General features: G+C 41.0%; 1 protein-coding gene across 1 annotated transcript; it reads left to right on the top strand.

Annotated features, from left to right (window-relative positions):
• The first annotated feature begins 2,609 nt into the window (after positions 1-2,609).
• Positions 2,610-14,468, top strand: BCAS2 (BCAS2 pre-mRNA processing factor). Its single transcript, XM_053457573.1, has 7 exons — positions 2,610-2,807; positions 3,303-3,395; positions 3,833-3,903; positions 12,145-12,306; positions 12,534-12,584; positions 13,390-13,470; positions 13,944-14,468. Exons 1-7 carry the CDS (start codon positions 2,715-2,717, stop codon positions 14,068-14,070), a joined length of 678 nt encoding a protein of 225 aa, XP_053313548.1. The 5' UTR covers positions 2,610-2,714; the 3' UTR covers positions 14,071-14,468.
• Positions 14,469-24,623: the final 10,155 nt, after the last annotated feature.

Raw genomic sequence — 24,623 nt, 5'->3', positions numbered from 1 at the left:
TATCCATTACTCCTCCTGTTTGGGGCTAAAGGGTATAGAATGAATAAAGGGTGCACGTAAACCAGACTGAAAGGAGACCTGATTGAGGGGAGACTTAAGACTCTGAGTGGAGATGTGTGCAATCAGGGTGCTGCGGCAAGTTCTATGTTTCCAATCTGGTTGCTGTGCAAAGTTCTATGTGTACAATATTGTTTATGCGGCATGTTCTATGTTTGCAGTCTGGGTGCTGCAATAAGTCCTTTTTGTGCAATCTGGGTGCTGCAACAAGCACTTTTTTCAATTTAGAATTTTACTAACTGGTCATCCTACCCTCCATGTCCTGTTTGGGACATCTTTGAACCAGGCAAATTCAATTTATCCCATCAAAACATATATTTTTGAGACACCCCATGGTATTTTAAATGGTGGTATTTTGACTCTTTCCAAGCACAAATTACACCACTAGCCTTTGTCAAATTTTGTGGTAGTCTTTTTTTGTGTGTTTTTATTTCACACACGTTGTACTTTAGGCATGAATTTACAGCCCTTGGTATATGTCACTGTCAAACAGCATCACCAATATGTGTTAAGTAATGGGTGATACCACCCATGCATAGGTTTGTCGGGTCGTTTGGGGGCTAAAAGTCAACATTTGGGAGGTGCGCATTTTTTTTTTTCATTTTGACATCTGCTCTGTCTGCACCCATCTTTTAACACAGCTAATTTTATTTACTCCATCAAAACCACCCCATGGGTATTTCAAATGCTAGTATTTTAACTCTTTCCATGCCAGGATTTTTGGTAAGATACAGCACTAATTTTATTTCTTGCTCATTTCTTGCTATTTTTTCCATTTTGTTTGAACTGGATGGTTCCCCTGATGGTGACACATTTTATTTTTTCCATTTATTTTATTTTATTTTTTACTAATCAGTGATTAGAAAGCTGGGCTCTATTGACTTGCATGGTTGAATGTAGTACCCAGAGTTCTCAGAAAAGTCTGAAGAGACCATCTTGAAAACTATTTTTTAAAGGAAGCAGTCATCTCACTAGAAGCAAAATCTCTTGCAGTGGTGCTTGTGACCACTCTCTGGAGCGGTCACAGTGCGTCCCGGGGAGGGCTTTCAGTGTCGTTGAATACCTCCCTATCAATGCATTTCAGCAAATAACCGAAGCGTAGGAAGCGATCATTGATTGCCTCCGAGGCTCTTTTAAATAAGGCGTCTGCCACCATACAGTATATGGTGGATGTTAATGCCCCCGGAAAGGTCCCCATGGGGCTCTAGTTGCAGGTTTCGGTGTTGCTGAATGCCTCCAGGCTTTATAGCAACACCATTTAAACGAAGAAAGAGATCTTAGATCACTTTCTAAGGTTATTTAATGCCATGACGTGCCTGGCATGTCATTGGTCATTAAAGGGTTAAACATAACAAAGCACATACTATATATATATATATATATATATATATATATATATATATATATATATATATATATATATATCACATACCAAATTCTAAGCCTATCTATTAATCACTTTTTTTACTGAGGGTGTTTTGTGCCCCCAAAACCTGAGACTTTTTCAGCAGTTTAGTTGAACAAAATACCACAAAATATATTAATGTAAGTGTCTTGAATAAAAACAGTGCACAACATTTCCATTTCCTGTTCCAAGCTGGAAATACCGGTACCTATGTTTCATTTGGGACTGTTTAGCAGCCCATCAGCTCAAAATACACCCACAAAAGAATATATTTTTAGAGAGAAGACATGCCAGGGTATCTTTTATTTGTATATTTTTTGAAATCTAAAGGGCGCTACATGACGCTCATTTCACTGCTTCACAGCATGCAGAATTGAACAATGTAGGGACACACAAAATGATTAGACTAAATTAATCTAATCTTAATAAGATTAAAAACAAAAATAAGATACATTTTCACAAGTGTGCCGGGCTTTCACTTCTTGTGCACCCACTTTTGTAGGCTTCACTGAGGGTGATGGGGGTTGTAATCCACAAATATTTTTTTATATACATATAAAATGTCAGGGTGTTTTTTCCTCATTTCTGTTTTATGCTTTATTTTATTTGTAGGTGGGCTGGCTGTGCCTTAATGTCCGATCTGCAGAACAGCACGAATCAAACAGTTTTTCACTGTGCCAGCCAGCTAATTAATTTACACGTTATGCAGGGCCTGTTCGCACCTCCTGCTGGAGAAACCTGGGAGCTCCAGCTCTTCATAACGAATAGGTAAGTGAGGCTGTTAACAAAAACCTCTCTGGCAAACTCCCCCTTAACGAAACGCAACGAAAACCGCACACCGGCATCTCAAAGGCAAACGTTCAGTTACAACTTTATTTGGTGAAACAATAGCTTTATATTGTTTATAAGTTTATTTGCTCTGCCAGCTAACTCGAATATAAATACTTGTATGGTTATAAACAAAAATAACCACTTGCAGTCCGTTTTCTGTGTTCTTAAAATTGTGCTTTTCGCAGAATCCATAGTAAAAATGAAACGGAATATTCTAATCTATTACTAATGCCTTATGAAATAAGAACCAATCAAAACAGCGCCTCCGCCAAGGCACCAATCACGAGACACCCTGAGGCACGGCGGCGAGACTAACCCGGAAGTTAGTGAAAACATTCATTGGGTCAATCAGAAGTCGCTGCGGCTGACGTCACGCCAGATACCAAGTGCGCGTGCCTGTGGAGTTTCACTTGGATCCAAGATGGCGGGTACCAGTCTAGTGGCTGGGGATGTGGTGGTAGATGCATTGCCGTACTTTGATCAGGGGTATGATGCCCAGGGAGTGCGGGAAGCGGTAAGTCCGCGGACAGTGTTACACGCTGGTTGTATTACGTGAGTTGCACATGGGTTTATGGAGGAGAACAAGCATCACGTGGGATATAATTACCTTCCTCATTGGACTATTTGCCCCTCTTAGTTTCTTTCCAAGATTATCTATGTCTTATATAAAGTGCCATTCATAGATATAGCAGGTTCTGTTGACGTTACTGCTAAAGCTGGTGCATTTATTTAAATACAGAAAACATATAATGCTACAGTTGCATGCATAATCTGTATGATGCTTTATAAAGCTACGTCATGATCCACGTTCCTAAAACCAGATGTGCAATGATTTGCTAGAAGGGAATTACCGGTGCCTATACACAGTTCCATTATGATACTACCCCTTAAATACTGTGGGGGAGGGGGAGACCTAAAAAGATGTGCAACTTTTTTTGTGTGATTGGCGAGGTGTTAGTCCCCCTTTTTGTTATCTCATTTGTGGCTTCTGAACTTGTTTACGTTTTAGGCAGCTGCTTTGGTGGAAGAAGAAACCAGAAGGTACCGTCCTACCAAAAATTACCTGAGTTATCTACCGACACCAGATTACTCTGCGTTTGAGGTTAGTGAAAAATAATTATGGTGCGATCCAGAAACACGCGCTTGGTTTGGTTTTGGGGGTTTTTTATGGCAACATCCTTTAGTCCATAAACACAGAACAAAATTATAAAACATTATATGCATTTATTTTGATGGCAATGTAGCAAAGGTTAGCAGTTATAACATCGTTTTCCGGGATCTATCCTGGATGAGGTCTCTGTGCCGTAGCTACGTGTTGGCTATGTTCAGACATACCGTCAAGATTGATACTTGCTGTCACAAATGCCTGTAGAGGGGCAACTGCCTGCTGGTTGTCTCCATGACGATAAGGGGACATGGGGTTAATATGTATTTTTCAGAACGTTAAAAAAAACTTACCAGAACTTTTATATAACTTGTTAATACGTTTTATATTTGGTGGAATTATAATTATTTTTTTCTCCTTTTTTTTGTCTGTAGACAGAGATAATGAGAAATGAGTTTGAAAGACTGTCCGCACGACAGCCAATTGAGCTTCTTAGCATGAAAAGGTACGTCAAAGTTGTTGTTGTTATAATCATTATTTATAGCCTTATATATAGTGCCATCATATTCCAAAGCACTGTACAATAGGTAAACAGGATAAAGTAGTATATAATAAATAATTTGATAGAGCCAAGAGGTGTAAGCATAAATAAAGATTTTTTTTTTCATCTAGAAGAATGTGTGCAAAACAATTTCATCTGAAAAAATTGAATAAGTAAATAAAAATCTCACGGTGAACATGAAAGCCTAGCTTTTTCCACAACAGTGTTTTGGTAATGTAGTGGCATTATTAAAACACTTTAGTTTCAGAAAATTGCCTCAGAATATCCTTGCCCTTGGGCATTTTCTGGTTTAATGGTTGCGTTATGAATTGTACTGTATTTTCATTGTGAGGGATTGCCAAGGAGTTAGGAAGATGAAGTATGTTTTTATTCACTTAAAAGAGTGTTTTTTTCCATGATAATTATTAATATTGGATAAAGACTAAGTTGTTAATGTCTACCAGTTCAAGGCAATTTATATCCTATTTATTTCTGTTGATATGTTCATCACTATAACATAATTTAAGGTGACCATGGCAGATTCACTAGAGAACATTCTTCTAGCATGAAAGAACTGAATGCGGTGCCTAAATGTCAAATCTGTGTTTATGTCAGGTTCGATAGATGTTATTGTAAAGAGTTGAAATTGCAAGAAAACCAACAACTCATCAAGAGGATTAAAGGAAAACTTTTTATAATGAAACAAACATAAAAAAAAAAAATTCAATTTTTTTAAAACATTTTTTTACATTCCACCTCTATTGAACCCATCCTTTTCTTTTTTTTTTTTTTTTTTTTTTTTTTTTTTTTTTTTTTTTTTTTTTTTTTTTTGTAAACGTTTTTATTGTCACTGGATAAAAAAGGCAAAGTACAAATTGACAGTAAGTCACGCAGTAAAGTGGAAAGAAAACAAGAGTACAACACTTCCATAGAGGTCATGTAACTGCTAAGAATACAGCGTGAAACACTGGAAAAGCGTACAAACGTCTGTTAACGTGACTTGTAACATTCCTCATACAAAGTAGCTACAAATTAAAAATGACATGCCAAGTGACACAAATGAATTTTTCCATTTTTGTTGTGGGAAGAAAGAGAAAAGAGTAAGGAAAGAGAAAAAGAGAGAGCAGGAGAGGAGTAAAGGGTAGATGAGGAAGAGGGGGAATGGAGACACCACCGCAACAAAGGACAATCGGTAATCACAGGAACAACAAAGGGGAGCCAGCTACAGCAGGAAGGAATTTGAGAAGCCACGGATCCCAAATGGCCGAGAATTTGTGCAACTCGTCACGCAGTTTTGCCGTGATGTGTTCCATAATGATGAGATTCCAGATGGCCGATCGAATGTCGTTGGAAGTGGGGGGTGAGCCCTTCCACCTTCTCGCAATAGCAAGCTTGGTCGAAGCACATATTCTGTGTATAAGTTTGTGGTTGGCCGACGTCAATTTCGGCTCCTCCATGTCCATAACTAATAAGGCCACCTCCGGAGAACCTAGAAGGGGCACATCTAGTGCTTGAGAAAGATTGTGAAACGTGTCTTGCCATAACTGCTGGATGAGGGGGTAGGTCCACCATACATGGAGATAAGATCCTGAGGCACCACATCCACGGAAACAATTCGCAATGGAGGTCGGGAATATATGAGAGAGACGTAGGGGAGAAAGGTACCAATGTGCCACGACTTTGTATAGCCGTTCCTTCACCACAGTGCAGACCGTGAGTTTATGGATGTTGGACGCCGCTTTTCCCCATCTGGCAACTGGAAAAAGTTGGTTGAGATCAGAATGCCATCGCTGTCTATAAGACGGTGGTCCAGAATAACGAATTGTTAACAGGTGGCCATAGTACGTAGAGATAGCACAATTCAGACGTTGATGTGACACGAAGCGTTTCTCGAACAATGTCAAATCGGCTAGAGTACGGTTCGCAAGCATGGCTAGCAGAAAGTGTCGAATTTGGAGGTAGTGAAAAATTTCCGAGGGAGGTATGTCCAGACTCTCACGTAGCAGCTGAAACGACACAATCCCCCGCTGGCGCACCAAAAGGCCTGCCCTCACCAGACCCCTATCTGACCACCACTGAAAAGCACGAGCATCCAGACCCGCTGGGAACGCTGGATTAGAAAATAAGGGGGTCAGAGAAGAAGGATCGCCCGCGAGGGAGTACCGAAGACGACAGGAACGCCATAGGACCAGTGAGGCCCGCGTCGACGTTAGAAGACGGGTTGAAGACCATGTCGCGGTATCCATCCACAGGAGGTGACGCAGCTGGCCTGAGTCGGTGAAGCCTCCCTCGATATCCACCCAAGGCAGAGTTCCGTCCGGAAGGGACCAGGCCTCCAACTGCGACAGGCGAGCAGCCAGATAATACAAATAGAGATGCGGAGCACTCAGTCCTCCCTTGGATCTGTGCATAAACATTGTGTGTTGGTTAATTCTGGCCCGTTTAAAGTTCCACACAAAACGAAAAACAAAAGATTGAAAGGAGTCCAGGTCAGGTTTGCGGATGGGAATGGGCAGTGCTCGAAACAAATAAAGAAGTTTAGGGAGAATGTTCATTTTGATCGCATAGAGTCTCCCCATCCAGGAAATGGAGAATTTAGACCACTGCATGATTTCCTTGCGCAATGTAGACAACAGCGGCAAGTAGTTCACCTGATACAGTGTCGCTAGAGAGTTGGTAATGTGTACTCCCAGGTATGTGAGATATGAGGATTTCCACGTAAAGTTAAAATTGGATGCTATAGATTGTTGCACTTCACTCCTCAGATTGATGTTCAAAGCCTCACACTTAGAGTTGTTGACTTTATATCCCGAGATGCCGGAAAACGTGTGAAGGATGGAGTATAGCTTGGGAATGGATATGAGAGGGTTCGTTATGGTCAACAAAACATCATCCGCGAACAGACTGAGCTTGAAGTGGTGGCCATTCACGACCACACCCGAGACATCTGGATCCGTTCTGACCGCTATCGCCAGCGGCTCGAGACAGATGGCAAATAAGAGAGGCGACAGCGGACAACCTTGTCTGGTGCCGTTGAGTACACTGAAAGGAGGCGATTCGTGGCCCATAAGTGCAATAGTCGCCGAGGGTGAGTCATATAGCGCCTGGACGCCTCTAAGAAATCTGCCCCCAAAGCCGAAAGACCGCATCACCTCCCACATGTAAGTCCAATCAACACGGTCGAACGCCTTCTCGGCGTCTAACGCCAAAAGCATCGCCGGCTGAGAGGATGTAGTAGCCACTTCAATGAGGTCAAGAGTTCTCCTGATGTTGTCAGGGGCTTCCCTGCGGGGAATGAACCCGACTTGATCCGGGTGAATGATAGTCGAGATGATTGAGCTTAAACGAGACGCTAAAATTTTGGCGTACAATTTCGTGTCAGCATTTATGAGGGAGATGGGACGATAACTCCCACAGTTCGCAGGATCCTTTCCCTCCTTGTGTATGACTATGATCCTCGCCGCAAGCATCTCTTTGGGGATAGATGAGCCATCCAGAAACTTGTTATAGACAGTCAAAAGTCTGGGGTGCAGAACCGATGAGAATTTTTTGTAGTAAGTGCCAGGTAAGCCATCCGGACCCGGAGCCTTGGACGGTTTGATGGAAGAGATAGCCCGCTTAAGTTCGTCATCAGTGATGGGAGCACTTAAAGAGTCTACTTGAGATGGAGCCAAATGGGGCAGAGGTATCGAGCTCAAGAAGTTGGTAATGTGGTCATTTCCCGAATGGTTAAGGGGTGCCTTAGCCCCATCATACAGCGACTTGTAGAAATCCGCGAACCTCTCCGCTATATCAGCAGGGTTTATCCAGGATACCTGGTGGCTGTCAACAATCTTGGTAATATTTTGCGATTTCCTCTGAGAGCGGAGACGTCGAGCCAGCATAGCGCTTGGCTTGTTAGCCTTATCGAAAAATCGCTGTTTCGTAAGGTTGAGCGAATGGAGAACCGCTCTGCTACGTAATAAATTCAATTCCCCTCTCGTCTGTATGATGTCTCGTAGCGTCCCGTCATCCAGGGAACGCTTGTGCTGAGCTTCCAGGAGAGAAAGCTTATCAGAGAGGGACTTCTCCTCCAAGAGGCGCTGACGCTTGCGGCGAGCAGTCAGTTTGAGGAAGGATCCCCTTATAAAGGCTTTGTGAGCCGACCAGACTAATAGGGGGTCAACCCCAGGCGTTTCATTGAAGTGGAAGTACTCCTGCAGGTCCCTCTGGATGTCACCCCGCACAGATGGATCCGATAACAGAAATTCATCCAGTCTCCAACTCCGGGCAGCAGATGTATAGTCCGGGAGCCGAAAGGAGCATTCCACCGCCCCATGATCGGACCACGTAATGGGATGAATCGCGGAAGACATGTCTGCTGTGATGAGGTTCTGGCTGAAGAGGAGGAAGTCGATACGGGAGTAGGAGCCATGAGGATGAGAGAAAAAAGAATAATCAAGTGTTTTGGGGTGCAGTAGCCTCCAGACATCCACTAGCGCCGTGGTTCGGGCAAAATCTTTGAGATGTCGCGTATTGGGCGATGCGGTCGACGTAGATTGAGATCCCTTCTTGTCCAGGAAAATGTCCCAGATCGCGTTGAAATCCCCGCCGACGACGAGACGATGAGTACGATACTGCATAAGAATATCTGTCAGACGATGGTAGAAGGATTCATCACCAACGGAGGGTGCGTAGACGTTCAGAAGGACCGTGGGTTGGTTCTGGAGAGTACCTGACAGCAGAAGGTATCTTCCCCACTTATCAGACAACGTCTCCTGAAGTTGAAAACCCAGGGAAGATCTCAAAAAAATACTAACACCGTTCCTTTTCTGTCTCGGGTGCGTAGAATGGTAATGTGTCCTAAAGGATCTGTGCCAGAAGGAAGGAATGAAGGATTTGCGTAAATGTGTTTCCTGAAGCATAATTATGTCGCAATGGTGTTGCTGATAATAACGAAACGCCAGTCTCCTCTTGTGTGGAGTGTTGAGACCTCGTACATTGTGTGAAATGACCTTAACATGGAACGGCATCACAGCGGTGTATGAAACGCTAGTCGGAGTGCTCCATCAGCAGGAATCCCAATAGTAGCAGTAACGGCACCCGGTATCTCCAAGGAGAAAGGGGACACGGGAGGGGAAAGGAGGAAGAGAAAAAAGGAAAAGAGAAAAAAGAAAGGAAAAGAAGAAGAACAGAACATAAGAGCAAAACAAAACACATACATATGTATATGAAGGCTACCACTTGACACCGAACGTCTATAGGTCCTGCGCAGAGGCAAAACCAAGCGACGGTCAAGTGATAGAATGACCATATCGGTCAACAGGGGGATCTCACCGACCACGGAAATCAACGGCCAACCCAACCAGCCCTGTCTGTCAACGAGAGCTCCTCGTAGATAAGGTAAGCATGCTTGGCGAAAGCATAAAACACGCCCAAAATGCACTTATACAAGGCCCAAATAGTGGCGTACATGTGTCATAATAAAACAAACAAAAAAAAAAAAAAAAAAAAAAAGGGTACAAACGGACACTCGGAACATAAGCAAAATAGCAATAACGAATGTCATGAAAGACTTAGCTGTCCCGATGCGTGAGAGCCGCGAGCCAAAGGAAACGGCTTCGTCCCTGCTGCGTACAGGAATGCCGGAGGATGCGCAGAAACGGGACTTCAGGGAAAGATGAACTCGGGAAACAGCAGGTGAGTATCAAGGTGTAGAGAAAAATCAGTCCGTCTCCTCAGTGATGGCGAATGACGAGCGGGAGCGCCGTCTTGTAGGGGCATCCGACCACGACGCAGGATCCACAGCAGAAGCCGAACGTTGGGGTCTCTGGCGACCAGCTGGGCAAGGTGGTAAGTCAAGTTCCTGCAGCAGGGTTTCGGCAGCTGATAGTGATTTGATGGTGATGCTTCTATCCTCCCTGGAGGCTTGCAGGGCAAAAGGAAACCGCCAGCGATATGCAATTCCATGAGCCCTAAGATGATCAGTGAGAGGCTTAAACTCTCTGCGACGCTGCAGGGTCCTGGGCGAGAGGTCTGTAAATAGATGTATAGCCGAGTTGTCCAGTTTGGGAGTGATGGAACGTGCCGCTTTCATCAGGGACATCTTGACAGTAAAGTCCCGGAGCTTTGCAATAATGTCCCTCGGTCTGTCCCGGTTGGTAGGTCTCGGCCGCAAAGCCCTGTGTGCCCTCTCCACCAAAATCTGTTCCGGAGGAGTGTCTGGTAGCAGCTGGCGAAATACCTGGGACAGTACGTCGGGAATGTCCAGAAAAGATTCAGGTACACCGCGAATTCGGATGTTATCCCGGCGAGATCTATTCTCAAGATCTTCCTGCGCGTCATGTAGAGAGTGCAATTCATGTTGTAAGGCCGCAATGTCAGACAGCATGTCTTGCTGCGTCTTGTGTAACGTGGCGTGGTCTCTCTCGAGGGTGTCGGTGCGTAGGCCGATGTCTAAAATGTCCCGTTTCAATTCTTTCATCTCGGATCGTATCTGATCCATGAGGTCTTGCTTTACTGTGAGAACCAGATTCTTGATATCAGCTATGTCTTGTTTGGAGCATGCCGATTCCGCCGCCATGTCTACTTGTAGGCCCAATGGAGCAGGCGGAGAAGAAGCGGGGCTAGAAACAGTTGGCTGTTTTCTGTGGAAAATGTCCGGTATCGGCGTTTTCTTTGTGGACCTCCGAGCTCCGCCAGGCATGCTGCGGACTTTCCCCAAGTCGAGGAGAAAAATGAAGAGCCGATTAAGGTGCAAAACCGTAGCTAATGTAGGACAGGATGGGAGAGCAACACAACTATGCGACCATCTTGTCCCGCGGCCGGCCACGCCCCCGAACCCATCCTTTTCTAAATAGGATAACTAAGAACCTATGTGGCCAAAAAGTAGTATATATAAAATATTTATATAAAGTAATACTCAAAATACAAAAAAGTGAAGCGCAATATTCTAATTAAGTATAAGTATTACACCTTCTGGTGAGGTGGTGCTGTAAAGACCCAGGAACCAACTCCCCAAAATGTTCCAAATTAAATACAAGTGTCTGCGCACCCAAATAATAAGTGAGTAAATTATATGTGCAACCCAAAAATAATATGTACAAACATACCCTTCCAGCGAGAGTTCCCACACACAGTATCCAAAAGGCTCATATATAAAGGGAAGAGAAAAAAGAAATGGTGGTGTAGTATATCAAAGTAGGTCTAAAAAAATCTTACAATTTAAAGGGCATAAATATGCCCTTACATAGAGTGTGATGATCTCCTTAGGGGTTTCTTTATCCCGCACTGGTACTTGTAGATAAAGAAGGTAGGCAGCAGAGGGGAGTAGATAAAAACGATAATTTTAATGTATAAAAGAAAGGCGAACTTGTTGTCCTCCGTTTTGGATGTTACAGAGTCCAGGCTTCAAACTTCGTAGCAGCCCTACCACAAAGAGACGCCGTCTTAGTCCTCTGATCCACTTCCGTAATGCTGCTACTCCTCCCAATGTCGTCAACACGCACTACGCGTTTTGCTTATCGCTTCATCTGGTGCATGGAAATAGGTAGAACACATCTCATCACTAAATAATAATCTCTTGTATGCGGAAAGAGTGGTAATAAAATCATCATTATGCTGGATCAGGCTGGTATAACATACAAAGAGTGACCTAAAAATGATCATCCTACTTGTTCCATCTTCTGCTGGCTCCATTCTCAGTGAGAATGAAAATACGTTTTACATCATTAAACTGATCTGCATCGGTGTTCTGGCCGTGACTATTTTCAAACCTTCTTCTTAAATCCTCATCCATGTATCTCTGACACAAATCTCTAGACCAGAGCTTTAAGAAACCAGCAGACTTCATATCTAAAGTGGGCTTGATGTATGTGTCCGTATAAAGTGGAAATTCTAAAGGCAAGGTTAGAGAGATCATCTCTAGATGCTATACCAAGATGACACGTTTTACCTTTTCTCACTGGTTAATGGACTTGTATGCTGTAAAATGATATCATTGTTTTAGGTTAGTACCTTTTAAAAGACTTGTGCAGTAAGGTTAATATTATTAATCCATATATATTTTTTGAGGAAATGGCTTATAATAGCTAGTTTTTGTTAGACTCGAATTTGTATTCCTTGTGTGAATCTGTCTCCATTTGATTTTAATTTTAATACAGTAGTTTCTGTGAAATATGCAGAACATCAAAATATTTAATTCTGTACGTGTCTTGCCCCCACAAGGTATGAGTTGCCTGCCCCTTCCGCTGGGCAGAGGAATGACATCACCGCATGGCAGGAGTGTGTCAACAACTCCATGGCACAACTAGAGCACCAGGCAGTTCGTATTGAGAACCTTGAGATCATGTCTCAGCATGGCTGCAACGCATGGAAAGTTTATAACGAGTAAGTTCAGCACACCAAGTTAAGACTCTGTACACATGGGTTCCTGCCTTCAGACAAGGGGTAGAAGCAGTTTAGCCGTCTCTACCTTCTGGCTCGCACTTCTATTCCCTAACCCAGCTAAGGCATGCGTTGGGCTAAAGCCCAGTCGGCAATTTTTGGTTTCCTATACCGTGCTCTTTTGCTCTACTATATGCATTGAACCTATTGGAATATGTGCTTTGTTTTAGAAACCTGGTGCATATGATTGAATCTGCCCAAAAAGATCTCCAAAAGTTAAGGTGAGATAAATGGTTAAATTTTTTACATATTCTCCTAAATAATCGGAATTTCGGTTAGGTAAAGAATGCATTTTAAAGAACTTACTAAGTGGTTTAATGTGCAGTCATCATTGGTTAACCAGTTTGGGACAGTGGGCTATCCATTTATAAATGTAACTGTTTCCTTAATCAAATTATATTATAGTTTCTGTTAACAGCATTAATCAATGTCTAAACCAGGGACGTAACCAGAAACCACAGGGCCTCTGTGTGAGAATTTCTCAGGGGGCCCAACCTACACAAGCCATGTCTGTGCCTTCTTTGCCCCCCTGTGCCACTGCCCACACCACTTACCTACAGGAGTGGTGCCTCTTCCTGCAAGCTGGACCAGTCAGACACGGCAAGGGCGAGGGGTGGTACCTTCTGCAACGGGTGGCAAATAAAGCCAAGGGGCCACAGCGCCCTCAACATACGCACAGGCACACATGCTCACACACTCACGTTTATATACACATGCTTACGTTAGTCTACACTTACTCATACTCATTCGTATGTATATAAGCAAACACTCACTAGCTCATCCCTTCCTCTTGTATCCCCTTACCTTACCTGCAGCTTTATCTCTGAGGTTCACATACCATAAGAGCAGCCTCGCTTTTACCCCAGGGTCACGTTAAGTCTTCTGCCTCCCTGTTCCAGTCCAAAATTGTTCACAAAGGGCCATGGTGGTTACGCCCCTGGTTATAGCATCCAGAGATAAGATAATATGGGTGATTTTGCATTCTAAAATCTCTTCTGCATTCAAGAATTATTGGCTGCATTGCAGGAAACGCATTCAAGACTTGAATTGGCAAAGGAAAAATTCCCAACTTTTGTCTGGTGCAAAACTGAGAGAGATGGAGTCAACGTGAGTGACTTTTTTTTTTTTTTTCTTGTTTATACTCTTTATTGTAGTCATACTCTTTATTTATTATGTTTCGGTCAGTAAAGCAAATGGTATGCCCTTAAGCTCACTAAATTTATATCATGTGCAGATTTCATTTTAGAATCTTAGTCTGTCTAATTTTAAGGATTTACAACTAACCAGTCACCACCTAGTGCAGTTATTGGATACAGGTTACAAGGCCCTGTTATTTAAGAAAGCAATGCCCTGCAAATTCATTACTAGCCAAGAAGAATCAGGTTGGTTCTGTTGAGTTCTGGCAACTATGCTCTGTGTGTATCTGTTGAAATTGTTGGTTCAGTTTTGCCAATAATGTTTAAGCTCCCAATGAGGATTCTGGAATATCTATGTATCCTCTTAACTTCCCAAGTATTGTCCATACAGTAAATCTACTGTAAATCTACTGAGATAACAGTGTACTTATTCTTTAATTCTAGGTGGGTATCCCTTGTAAGTAAGAACTATGAGATAGAGCGTGCAATTGTCCAGTTGGAGAATGAAATCCATCAGCTCAAGCAGAGGGACGGAGAGAACAAAGAAAATATTCAAGATTATTCACAATGATTCCCAGGACTGTTTCCGGAGTGTCTAGCACAACCGATCCAATTTGTGCTTTTAGTCATTAGGTCATAATCTGCAGCAGAAAACATGCTCTTATAGCACAGTCGACAGCTGGGTGAATTTTTCCTTTAACCTATTTTATGTCACCCATGGTATTTCTGTTTCCAGACTTTTGCAGTGAATAATTAATTAAATGGAGAGCCATAAACATCTTTTGATACGAGCCAAAAGGGGGCCTTTGTAATATACATCTGTAATGTTGATTACACCTTGTTAGTACAAATAGTACTTAATGAGCTGAAAATTTGTTTTAATTAAAACTTTTCAAGAGTTTTGTGAGATTTCAATTTGTGATGTGAATAAATGTCATTTGTTTTTTTTTTTGCAAATGTACTCTTAAATTAGCTTGGACATAGTTAGCTAGTGTGAATAGATGCTGGATAATTTTATTTTCGTTTCAGATCCTGCATTTTAAAATTCTATACATTAAATAAATCTATGAATACCACTAACAAAACTTATGGTGGGTAAAGGTAATGGAAAACCCTTCCACTTAAAATTAAGGGGGTAGTAGAAGTATTATTAAACACTCATCTACAGACACCAGACAAGCCAGAAGGCTTGTTTTTCTCTCATGGTGCTGCCACAACCACAAGGGATTCTGGGTAGGCACATGCAAAGAAGGTCAACAATGATCACCTTTTGCCTCTATATCCACTTTAAATAAATCTATGTAACTGTGTTTACACAAGAAGTCCCTGAAAAATCCCTGAAACAAAATATGTAGTACTGTAGAAACAGGCAGGTGTGGAAAGTACTGTAAAGTTTTAGAGTAAACACGTTAATAGTATATGTCTATCATTTAACAAAATGCAAAGCGAAGAAGAATTGATGCTGTTTTGAAGGCAAACGGTGGTCACGCCAAATAGTGATTTGATTTTAGACAATATCCGGGGGATTAGCAAGCAGGGGCTGTATAGCCCTGCGTTCCTGAACACAGTCCCTGTAACCAGCCTTTTAAAGATATTTGTTTCTCCCAGTGTCAGCACTCGATAGAAGTTTGGGCATTCTCCATTATTTAAGTGTAATAGGTGCTGACACAATCTTTTTTATAATCTCCTATATAGGGAAACATCCCCACTGGTGCAAAGACGATAGGGCATATTTGTACATCCTCATGTCGCCAACACATAACCATCGGGTCGTAATATTACATCCTATAGTTATGGTTAAATAATAACCAACCATCATATCTGCTTAGGGCAATGTTTACAAAAACCACTGACTCCACATTTTAGGTGGCCAGGACAGAAACACTTTCACGTTATTCAAGCTGAAAAAAAAAAGTCTGCAGTGTGTGTTCCCAAATGTATCCCATGATTCATTTAGTGTTATGTAACAGTTAAATGTGCTGATGTACAAATAGATATTTTGAAGGGGGAGCAGAGGGGGCCATTGCCGCCGTACATACGGTAATATCCTGCCCCTCATGTGCCTCCCCAACTGAAATGGTTGGCATTTTAGTTTATTTATACCTGACGCAAGGGAGCACTGATCTATCAACAAGCAATGTTTTATAACGCGTGGCTGGTACAAGGATGCAGTGTGACTTTCCATCTTTTTTTTTTTTTTACTCTGTCCAAAGTCACCAGCCACATATAAGAGACTCTGTGCACTTTGCCTACGCGGGAAAGTTAGTTGAGGATAGGCAGTTGGCCTCAGCAGAGCATCATTGTAGAATCGGTGGAAGGCAGCCTGCCAAGCAGGTGAGCAGAGAGCGGTAAATAATTAGTGGAGGGAAGCTGAGCCTGAGCAGCAGTATGGTGTGTCCTCCCTTCTGTTCAATGTTAATAAAAATGCCTTTTACATATACATGCTGCGTATTATTGACAGGGGAGATTAGATTTATTTTGTTGTTTATTTAATACCCACACAAAGTCACATTAGCATTATTTCCCATCCACATCAATAGTCTAGAGTAAGGACTAGATGACTTGGAGAGTTAAAAAATGGAGATGAGATTTATGAGCGATGAGAGTGCCCTTCATCTATTTTTTTTAAAACTCTCCATGTCATTCATTCACATTAGCATTATGCTAAGAGACAGCTTGCCAGTGCCATCTCTGTCCCCAAACAGCTTGCCTGTGCCACCACTTCAAAGAGATTGGTAGATATTATATTGTTAAAATGTCTACAGCAGATAGACTTGGTTGCTGATAATAAGTCAGAACTTTGTTAATTTATAAATGTTTTGCAAATATTTGTGTTTGTATATATGCACATATGCATATATAAATATATACATATATATGTATATATATATATATATACATACATACATACATATAATACAGTGTTTTTTAATTGCCTCCCTACTTTTGTCCCTGCCCCCTCCCCCCCATATGCTTCCTTAATATGATTGCTGGAGATGCCACTGAGTTTGTGCCTTTAGGCCCCCCCCCCCGAAAAAAAAAATCACCCAAGCAGCACATAAGGAAAAGGTAATGCGTGAGTGAAAATACATAGAAGCTGAATTAAAGTGGTTTGTGTATAGGGGGACTTGGAAAGACATTTGCGTGATTGGTACGGATATATACGAGCCCCCCAGAACCATACGCTCTTTAGAAAAATAGATGATTTGACACGTGTCTAATGTACTTCAGCCTAGAGAGTTGTTCTTACTTTGCAACATCAAGTGTTCTGTTGCTGCTTAAAAAATTAGAATAATTACTTTTTTTCAAATCTTTTGTTTAATACACCTGGCTAGTTTTCTGGTTGTGATCAACTATCCTTGATGTATGCTTAATTTCCTGAATTTGGGATTTCACTTATGCGTTTACTCACAATTTGACTGTAGACTGTATATGCTTATTCTTTCAATAATTATCAAACAATTCTGTGCAGGTCGCAGAGGGTTAGCATATAATAATGCTGCTTGATGTGTAGATATGGCAGTTAATTGTTGCCCTATGCCTTTTTTCCTCTGCCCCCTGCCTTTTTGAAGGAGATAATGCTATGTTATTCCTACCAAGACCTATAATTTTATCCCTCAACTTATTATAGCTTCAGTGCTCTCTGAAAGTGATCTCCACTGGGATATTAAATCCATCACTTAAAAACAATAATTCAGCAATTGCTAGCTCTGGATATCATACATTAAATAAGCAGGTCCTTCTGGAATTAAAGGAAAATTATGTACAAAAACAAAATGACGAACAATTATCTTTATGAAATATGTAATTTCTGTAGAAGCTATTATACTCCATGCAATTCTGTGGTATTTTTTCCAGTCCAACCCCAAAATTAGCTTGAAAATAGAGAAATTGCCGATTTTGAAAGTCTTAGATAGCATGGAATTATAGGCTCAGTAATAATAGCAGGCAATGGCAGATACGTAGGATTGGAATAAAGCACACGATAACAACAATTCCCCTGCCCATAAATCCACTTATTTATCACCAATTATCCCATAGCACATAATCAATACATCACTGAGTTAGATTTATGAAATAGTGAAATGTGTACTGCACGCTATTCTCAATAATCAACTTCTCTTGGAGAAAACAAGTTTGTGTCAAAACCTCTGAACATAAAATGGCTGTTTTTTCAAAATGGCTGCTCCTACTTGTAATCCTTATGAGTTCTATTCATCATGCATCTCATAGAAGTATGGATGAATGGAGCAACTTTGGGTATAACTTAGGTTAGCTTAATTTTTCACTAATAGATATAGTCTAGTAACAAGTAATATGACAAGCAAGTCGAGGGAATGAGAAACAGTATCTATTTTTCATTCATGCAGTGACTTCATATATATTAACAATTTGCTAATAACTTAACCAATCTAAATAGTAAAAATAATATATTAATACATATGTTATACAATTCCAAACCCCAAAAACATCGGACTGAACCATCCAAGGTCCCGAATAACAAAAAGTCATGGGCCCCCTGTGGTGATTCCCCTCCCTTAGACACATCCTATCATTACGACATCTTTTCTTGGTTAAGCCCCTCCTTTGTGGTTACACCCCCTTATATCTATTTTTCAGTATTTGTAGTAATAAAAAAAGATAACTTTTAACAAGAAGTCTTGCCTTCTCCCTTTTTTTCTTTGAGCACAGATTCATAATGTTTTACAGCCTTAAAAGTCACTATACTTTTTTTCTTTCTATACTTTATTATACATTTTCTGTGCATAAACTTTGACTATAGTGTGGTTTAACTATGTAAGAGAGGGCAAATTGTGATTTAAAACAACATAGCAAAAGTGCTAAAAATCCTTTAATACTTGTGAAAAAGGAAAAAAAGCCGTGGCCCTAAAGGAGATACGTCTTGTATAGGTGTAAAAACCGGTGTCGGGACTGAGAGGTTATTGTAGTCCATTAATACTATTTGTCCCTGATGATGTCCATACCTGGGAACTTTCTAGCTCCAGTTACCGGAGCCCCCCTTGCGGGATGTGGTTAGGAGGTCCCGCTGAGGTTGTTGGGTGGTCTCGCTGACATCAGTGGGCGGTCCTGCTGATGTTAGGGGAAACACGCTATTGTTGAAGAGGAAGGAGGCGGGGAGTAGAGCGCCCCACAATGCCACTCGTGTGACCTGGAGTGTCCTGGGTAGTGACCTGGAGAAGTGGCATTTCACCCAGAGTCTCCAGGCGAAACCCGGAAAGTTCCCAGGTATGGTAAGGTCCTCTAAAGTCCCCTTAAGCCTAAAGGAAAATTATATTTCTGAGTCAACATGGTCTTTTTCATAGCATGCCATTAAAATGATTAAGTATAATGTGTGTTATGAGCATAAGCCCCATACAATTTGTTAAATAACCTTAAATAATACGTTCCTAAGACTGAAATGTAGATTGCTCTGTTTCATTTTATCCCAGACAAAACAAGACTATTTCTGTTCATTTATACTTGATATATATTTTTAATTAGTATTTAACAATAATTGTTCTCATGTCCTTACATTTCATTGCAATAACAGGGTAGCTTAAAAAAATTGTCTCATTTCCCTGCTCCCTATTGCTCTCTCTCTCTACTTAAACTAGGAATCTTCCTGCAAATGTGTTATAGCGCTCCTATTGGAATTAATGAGAACTGCACTCTTGGGGAGATCAGGCTGTAAGAAGAGCTCCCTGCAGCTCTGCAGTAGTGCAGGATGTAAATGTACGTCCTGTGACCTGAAGTAACAGTCTTTCATGATGAAATATTACATTCTGCATCCCCAATAGAAGTTTCACATCCAATAGATTGTCCACTTGCAAGTACGGCCATTTTTCTTTATGTATCTGTCTCTGTCAATCTATTGAGTCAAACCCTATGCTGTGTAAAACACTGGGTAAATTCTTGATGCTTAGATAAATAAATATAATTTTAATAATACAACATCATTGACAAATGGTTGTACCTACCTTTATTTGATCTGTTGTGCCACTGGGTCTCACACTCAGCCATATCTAGTAAGATGTCAAATAGACTCCTATGTCATGTGGATGCTAAGATAAAAGTCTGTCCAATATCTTTTACTTACAGACTTCCCTCCCAATGTTGTATCTTATCTTTCTGCTTCCTTTCACCCATCTGTCCAAATTCAGATCATGTGTATGTGAGATAATCTATTAGCACTGCATGGCCCAGTAAACTTAACAAATACCACTGTCCCGCATGGAAGGTGACCCTAACACTAATCGCTTTAGGTTTTGATGCAATGGTTAACACGTGACTGGATCTATGTGATCTTTAATTATGATTCTATGTGCCCCTAGTAAGTACTGCTGTGGTGTTTTATGCATGTTCAACAGTTAAAATACTAGAAGCACAACAAGGAAATACACATTTGACAATGGCTTGTGTATAATATCCAGGGCTGAATTAAGAATTAGGCAAATTTTACATGATGGTACCCCAAACTCTGTTACATGTTCCTCATGATATGATTCCTGGTGAAGCAACTGACTATGACTTTCCAGTCTCTGGCTGAATTGCACTATGACTACCTTACTTTAAAATGTTCTATAAATTACAGAAGGAAATATCATTATCAAACTGAGCAATTTAATATGTATTGTAAGGTGTCCCTTGTGCCGGTTCTCCCCCAGCACCCCCCGCTCTTGATCCACCCTTGATCCTTATATATATACAATATGGCTACACATGGCAAGCCCTACCTCCCTAATGCATCCGCACCTACTCCTACCTCTCATGAGGAGCAAGAGAGGGACAGCCCTGGAGGACCAGTCCAGGGAAGTTCCCAGAAATGACCACAAGACCAAAATTTCCCTGTTCCGCTTTCTTCTATTGACTTTTCTAGGAGTTCAGTGGGGTTTCAGTGTATCACAGTGCTCTGCAGTACTAAAAGCCACAATTCTATGTGCAAAAAAAACAGAAAATTAATTTATGAATGAAATGTTACATTGCTCTTCATCTATAAGCCTTACCCAATGCATCAAAAATGTCTCAGTAACATACTGAGCTAGAATCCGTTCACATCCCTAGAACAAAACCGTTCCTGTGGCCGTATGAAATGCCGGGGGGGGATATGCTGGATATACGCTAACTGGGTCACCTTATTAGGTACACCTGTTCAATTGCTTGTTAACACAAATAGCTAATCAGCCAATCACATGGCAGCATTTACGCATCAGAATGGGGAAGAAAGGGACTTTTGAACGTGGCATGGTTGTTGGTGCCAGACGGGCTGGTCTGAGTATTTTAGAAACTGCTGGTCTACTGAGATTTTCACTCACAACCATCTCTAGGGTTTACAGAGAATGGTCCGAAAAAGAGAAAATATCCAGTGAGTGGCAGTTGTGTGGATGAAAAATGCCTTGTTGATGTCAGAGGAGAATGGGCAGGCAAGATGACAAGGCAACAGTAACTAAAATAACCACTCATTACAACCAAGATATGCAGAATACCATCTCTGAACGTACAACACGTCTAACCTTGAAGCAGTCACCAGATCTCAATCTAATAGAGCACCTTTGGGATGTGGTGGAATGGAAGATTTGCATCATGGATGTGGAGCCAACAAATCTGCACCAACTGCGTGATGCCATCATGTCCATACGGACCAAAATCTCCAAGGAATGTTTCCAGCACCTTGTAGAAAGTATGCCACGAAGAATGAAGGCAGTTCTGAAGGCAAAAGAGGGGTCCAACCCGGTACTAGCAAGGTGTACTTAATAAAGTGGCCAGCGAGTCTTGTTTTCAGTATAGTCACAACCAAATCAGCACAGTTGCGAGGTATGCTGTATAATTATCAAAATTGTGTGTGGTGCGAATTTTGGAAAAAATGGCCTTCATCCCATGACAGGATCCATGTATTAACAAGATCAGAATGTTACCATCTAGCACAATAGGTATTTCCCATGAAAATCCTGTTAATAGATACAAAAAATACTTCTAGAATGCATGCACTTTTGATTTAACTGGATTTGTATTGCACAGTATAATCTGTGAATAAAATGCACTACTCACGGTTAAACAATACCATGAAAAATGATTAATTTAAAAATCTATTTAAAAGCAGTGATTTATCTAATCTGAAAATGTTCTGAATTATGACCCACTTATAATATAAATAGTTTATCTATGTGAAAAGGGAGCAGTAGACAAACGGTTAAAAATGAATCAACTAAAATTCACTTGATACTTCATTAAATGTGTGTTAGCTGGATTTATTGGTAGAGATATAGGGCAGCTAGCTAGGATATGCAGCCTAAAAATCCAATGAAGTATATAAAGCCACCCAAAACATATTTCATGCAACTGTAGCTCAGTGGAAGATTAAAGGATTTGCTGCCCGAATCTTCAAAGGGTATGGAGAATGTGAGACATTTACTAGTGAAGTATGGATGATCTCCGAAAACTCAAGGAACCTGTGCTCCTGAGTCTAGAACAGACTACTAATCATGTAGAAATGTAGTTAGCATTTTCCAAATCTATACTGTCCACCTCCTGTTCTCAAGGCCAAAAGCAAGATCACATTTTCAGGAAATAACTTAAAGGAACATAATCATTGTATAGCCCCGGGTACAGCAGTGTAGTATCTTAGAAAAGTACTTATTTCCCCTCTTGCATATGTTATATTCTACTTATTCAGCATTGATCATTTAATGTGACAGAACGTGCTTTATTTTGCAAACTGCTATTTGTGCTCATTGAAAATAACACAAATTTAAGGCTACAATTAAAGGTGAAATGGGGATTTTTGACAAAGCTTTTTTAACATTCATCATTTGATTGGTTAAATGTCATGGGTGTTGATTGTTTCATACCTCCCAAATGTCCTGCTTTCAGCAGGATATTCATTTTTTCCCTGTCCTGCTGTGCAGCCCCCACTGTTCCACTACTGCAGGCAGTGGGGATCATTTGGCTGTTTAGGGAGATCCACTGACTTGCCTCCGGCTGTAAAACTGATAGAGATCTGTGCTGTTGCAGCAAAAACCTCAATCACAACTTCCATGTGGCTACCTTGTGACTAGCAGGTCACTGGGCTATGATGTCCTGGCGTTTGGGTTCACTTCATCACTTGGGTGCCCAGCCCTTCCTTCCAGTTTTGCTATTGACTTGAAAAAGTTAGCGTGTTACCCCAGGAGTCATGTAGCTTTGATGCCTACAATTTGACTACCGGTGCCTATTCTTTGTCCTCTCCTGGGGGCTGGCCAGTGGCAGTTCACAAGCCAAGAGCCTAACCAGTTTCTGGCTCAGTGTGTGCCGCAAGAAAGAAGAGAGTCTGGTCTTCACTGGTTTCTCCTAAGCGTGGCTACCTTCAACCAATGCAGGCTGGCCCTACATGCACAGCTGATTAGCGTCACCTTCCATAAAGCCCAGAAAAGAGAGGGCTCCAGGTAGCCTATAGGCTAATACCTTATCATAAAATGTAAAAATATACATATTTTTTTATTTTGTCCACCGGAAGGAAGTCACTGAACTCTTGTTCCCATAAAGTGAAATAAATAGCACAAGCAAAAGTGGGAAGCAAAGTGTGACCCGATTAAAATATAATAAAACCTGTCAAGCCGAAACATAGATTTTAATAAACTTGAATTAAGACCAACTCCCTGCAGCAAAGATATTAAAAATAGTCCCCTGGGTATCATGAATATATTATAAAGGAATTTGAAATCTGCGCAGCAGGGAAAGGGAGAACATTGTAGAATATTACTACTGATTATGATATGACATGTTCCATAAAATGAAGTTAATTATACATAGGAAGTCATAAATATAGCAAACTTCCATAATGGCAAAATTAAGCTGTTTTCTTATAGTATGCTTTAGTATGCTAAGCAAATACAGGTACATTTATATTTTCCTCTGAGGGGTTAATCATGAAAAAAAAACAACAGCGTAAAGTTTGCAAACCCAGGTTCTGTGCAAAAAAATTATGAAGGAACCAACATTTTACATGATTAAAGAATTATTTCAGGGAAAGGTTTGGGCATTCAAAAATATTAGGAATGGTGTTTCCATGGTCCATTCAGTTGCAAAAAAAAGACTAAAAGAGGAACTCCCATCATACCTCTAAATCCTTTTGTGTGACATAATCCCATAAATATTAAAGAAGTATATATATCAAACAGGCACATCTGGACCATTTTATAATGTGTGAACCTCTGGCTTCAAAAGTGTTCTGCTGTAGTATTTCTTTTTGAGGATCTAACATAGATGGTGCCACAGGGAGACTATTGTTGCATGCTGCATACTTATTTCAATGAAAGCTGTATTATTTTACTGAGAAGCTACCATAGGACTGCACCCCTCAGATAATTTGTTTAATTTATGTCAAAACACTGAGTGGATGGGCTACTGGCCTCATTGCCCCAGCTATGTCCTTAACTTAGTACACTCACCTCACTATATGAATACATTGCTGTAACCAAATTAGAGGGGAACAGACTTAATTTGAGCATATCTGTACTCTATTTTGCTACAGCATTCTGCTCACTATAGATACAAAAATATTGCTACAATACTGTGATCACAGACATCTGGGTCTATCCTCTATTTTGCTGTAATTCTCCCTTCATTATGGGAATAAGAAACGATAGCGAAATGGATGATAGACACACTATTGTCGTGTATCTGTCCTCAATTTTGCTTTTCTTACTATGGGAGTAAAATACTTTAGCAAAGTGGATGATCTACACACAATACTGTTGCATATCAGTACTCCATTTTTGTACCATATTGAACTCACTATGGGAGTAGTGATGTCCGGATCATGAACGAATCGTTCATTTGATCCGATTCTTTTTAGTGATCCGGATGAATCGGTTCAGTAGACTGAACGATTCATTTGTAGCGGTTCAGTCTGTGAATCATGCAGCTGTAACCTGATCCTAGAGTCATCTGCGGAGCACTCAGACACAGACTCTGGGGTCAGGTTACAGCTCATTAATTCACAGAGGAACGATGACTCATAGAGTCAGAGAGTCGTTCAAAGATTCGAGTGATCCGAAGAGTCGAATGATCCGAAGATTCAAATGATTCGAATCTTACAGGGATCCGGATCTTACAAGGATCCGAATCTTACAGAGATTCGAATCATTC

The sequence above is a fragment of the Spea bombifrons genome, chromosome 2 (genome assembly GCF_027358695.1).
Source record: "Spea bombifrons isolate aSpeBom1 chromosome 2, aSpeBom1.2.pri, whole genome shotgun sequence".
NCBI lineage: Eukaryota > Metazoa > Chordata > Amphibia > Anura > Pelobatidae > Spea > Spea bombifrons.
This window is presented reverse-complemented; position numbering and strand designations above follow the sequence as displayed.

Coding starts and splice junctions, on each gene's coding strand:
- BCAS2 (XM_053457573.1), top strand. CDS start 2,715: ATGGCGGGTACCAGTCTAGTGGCTGGGGATGTGGTGGTAGATGCATTG. Junction 3,396..3,832: donor CAGATTACTCTGCGTTTGAG/GTTAGTGAAAAA, acceptor TTTTGTCTGTAG/ACAGAGATAATGAGAAATGA. Junction 3,904..12,144: donor GAGCTTCTTAGCATGAAAAG/GTACGTCAAAGT, acceptor TGCCCCCACAAG/GTATGAGTTGCCTGCCCCTT.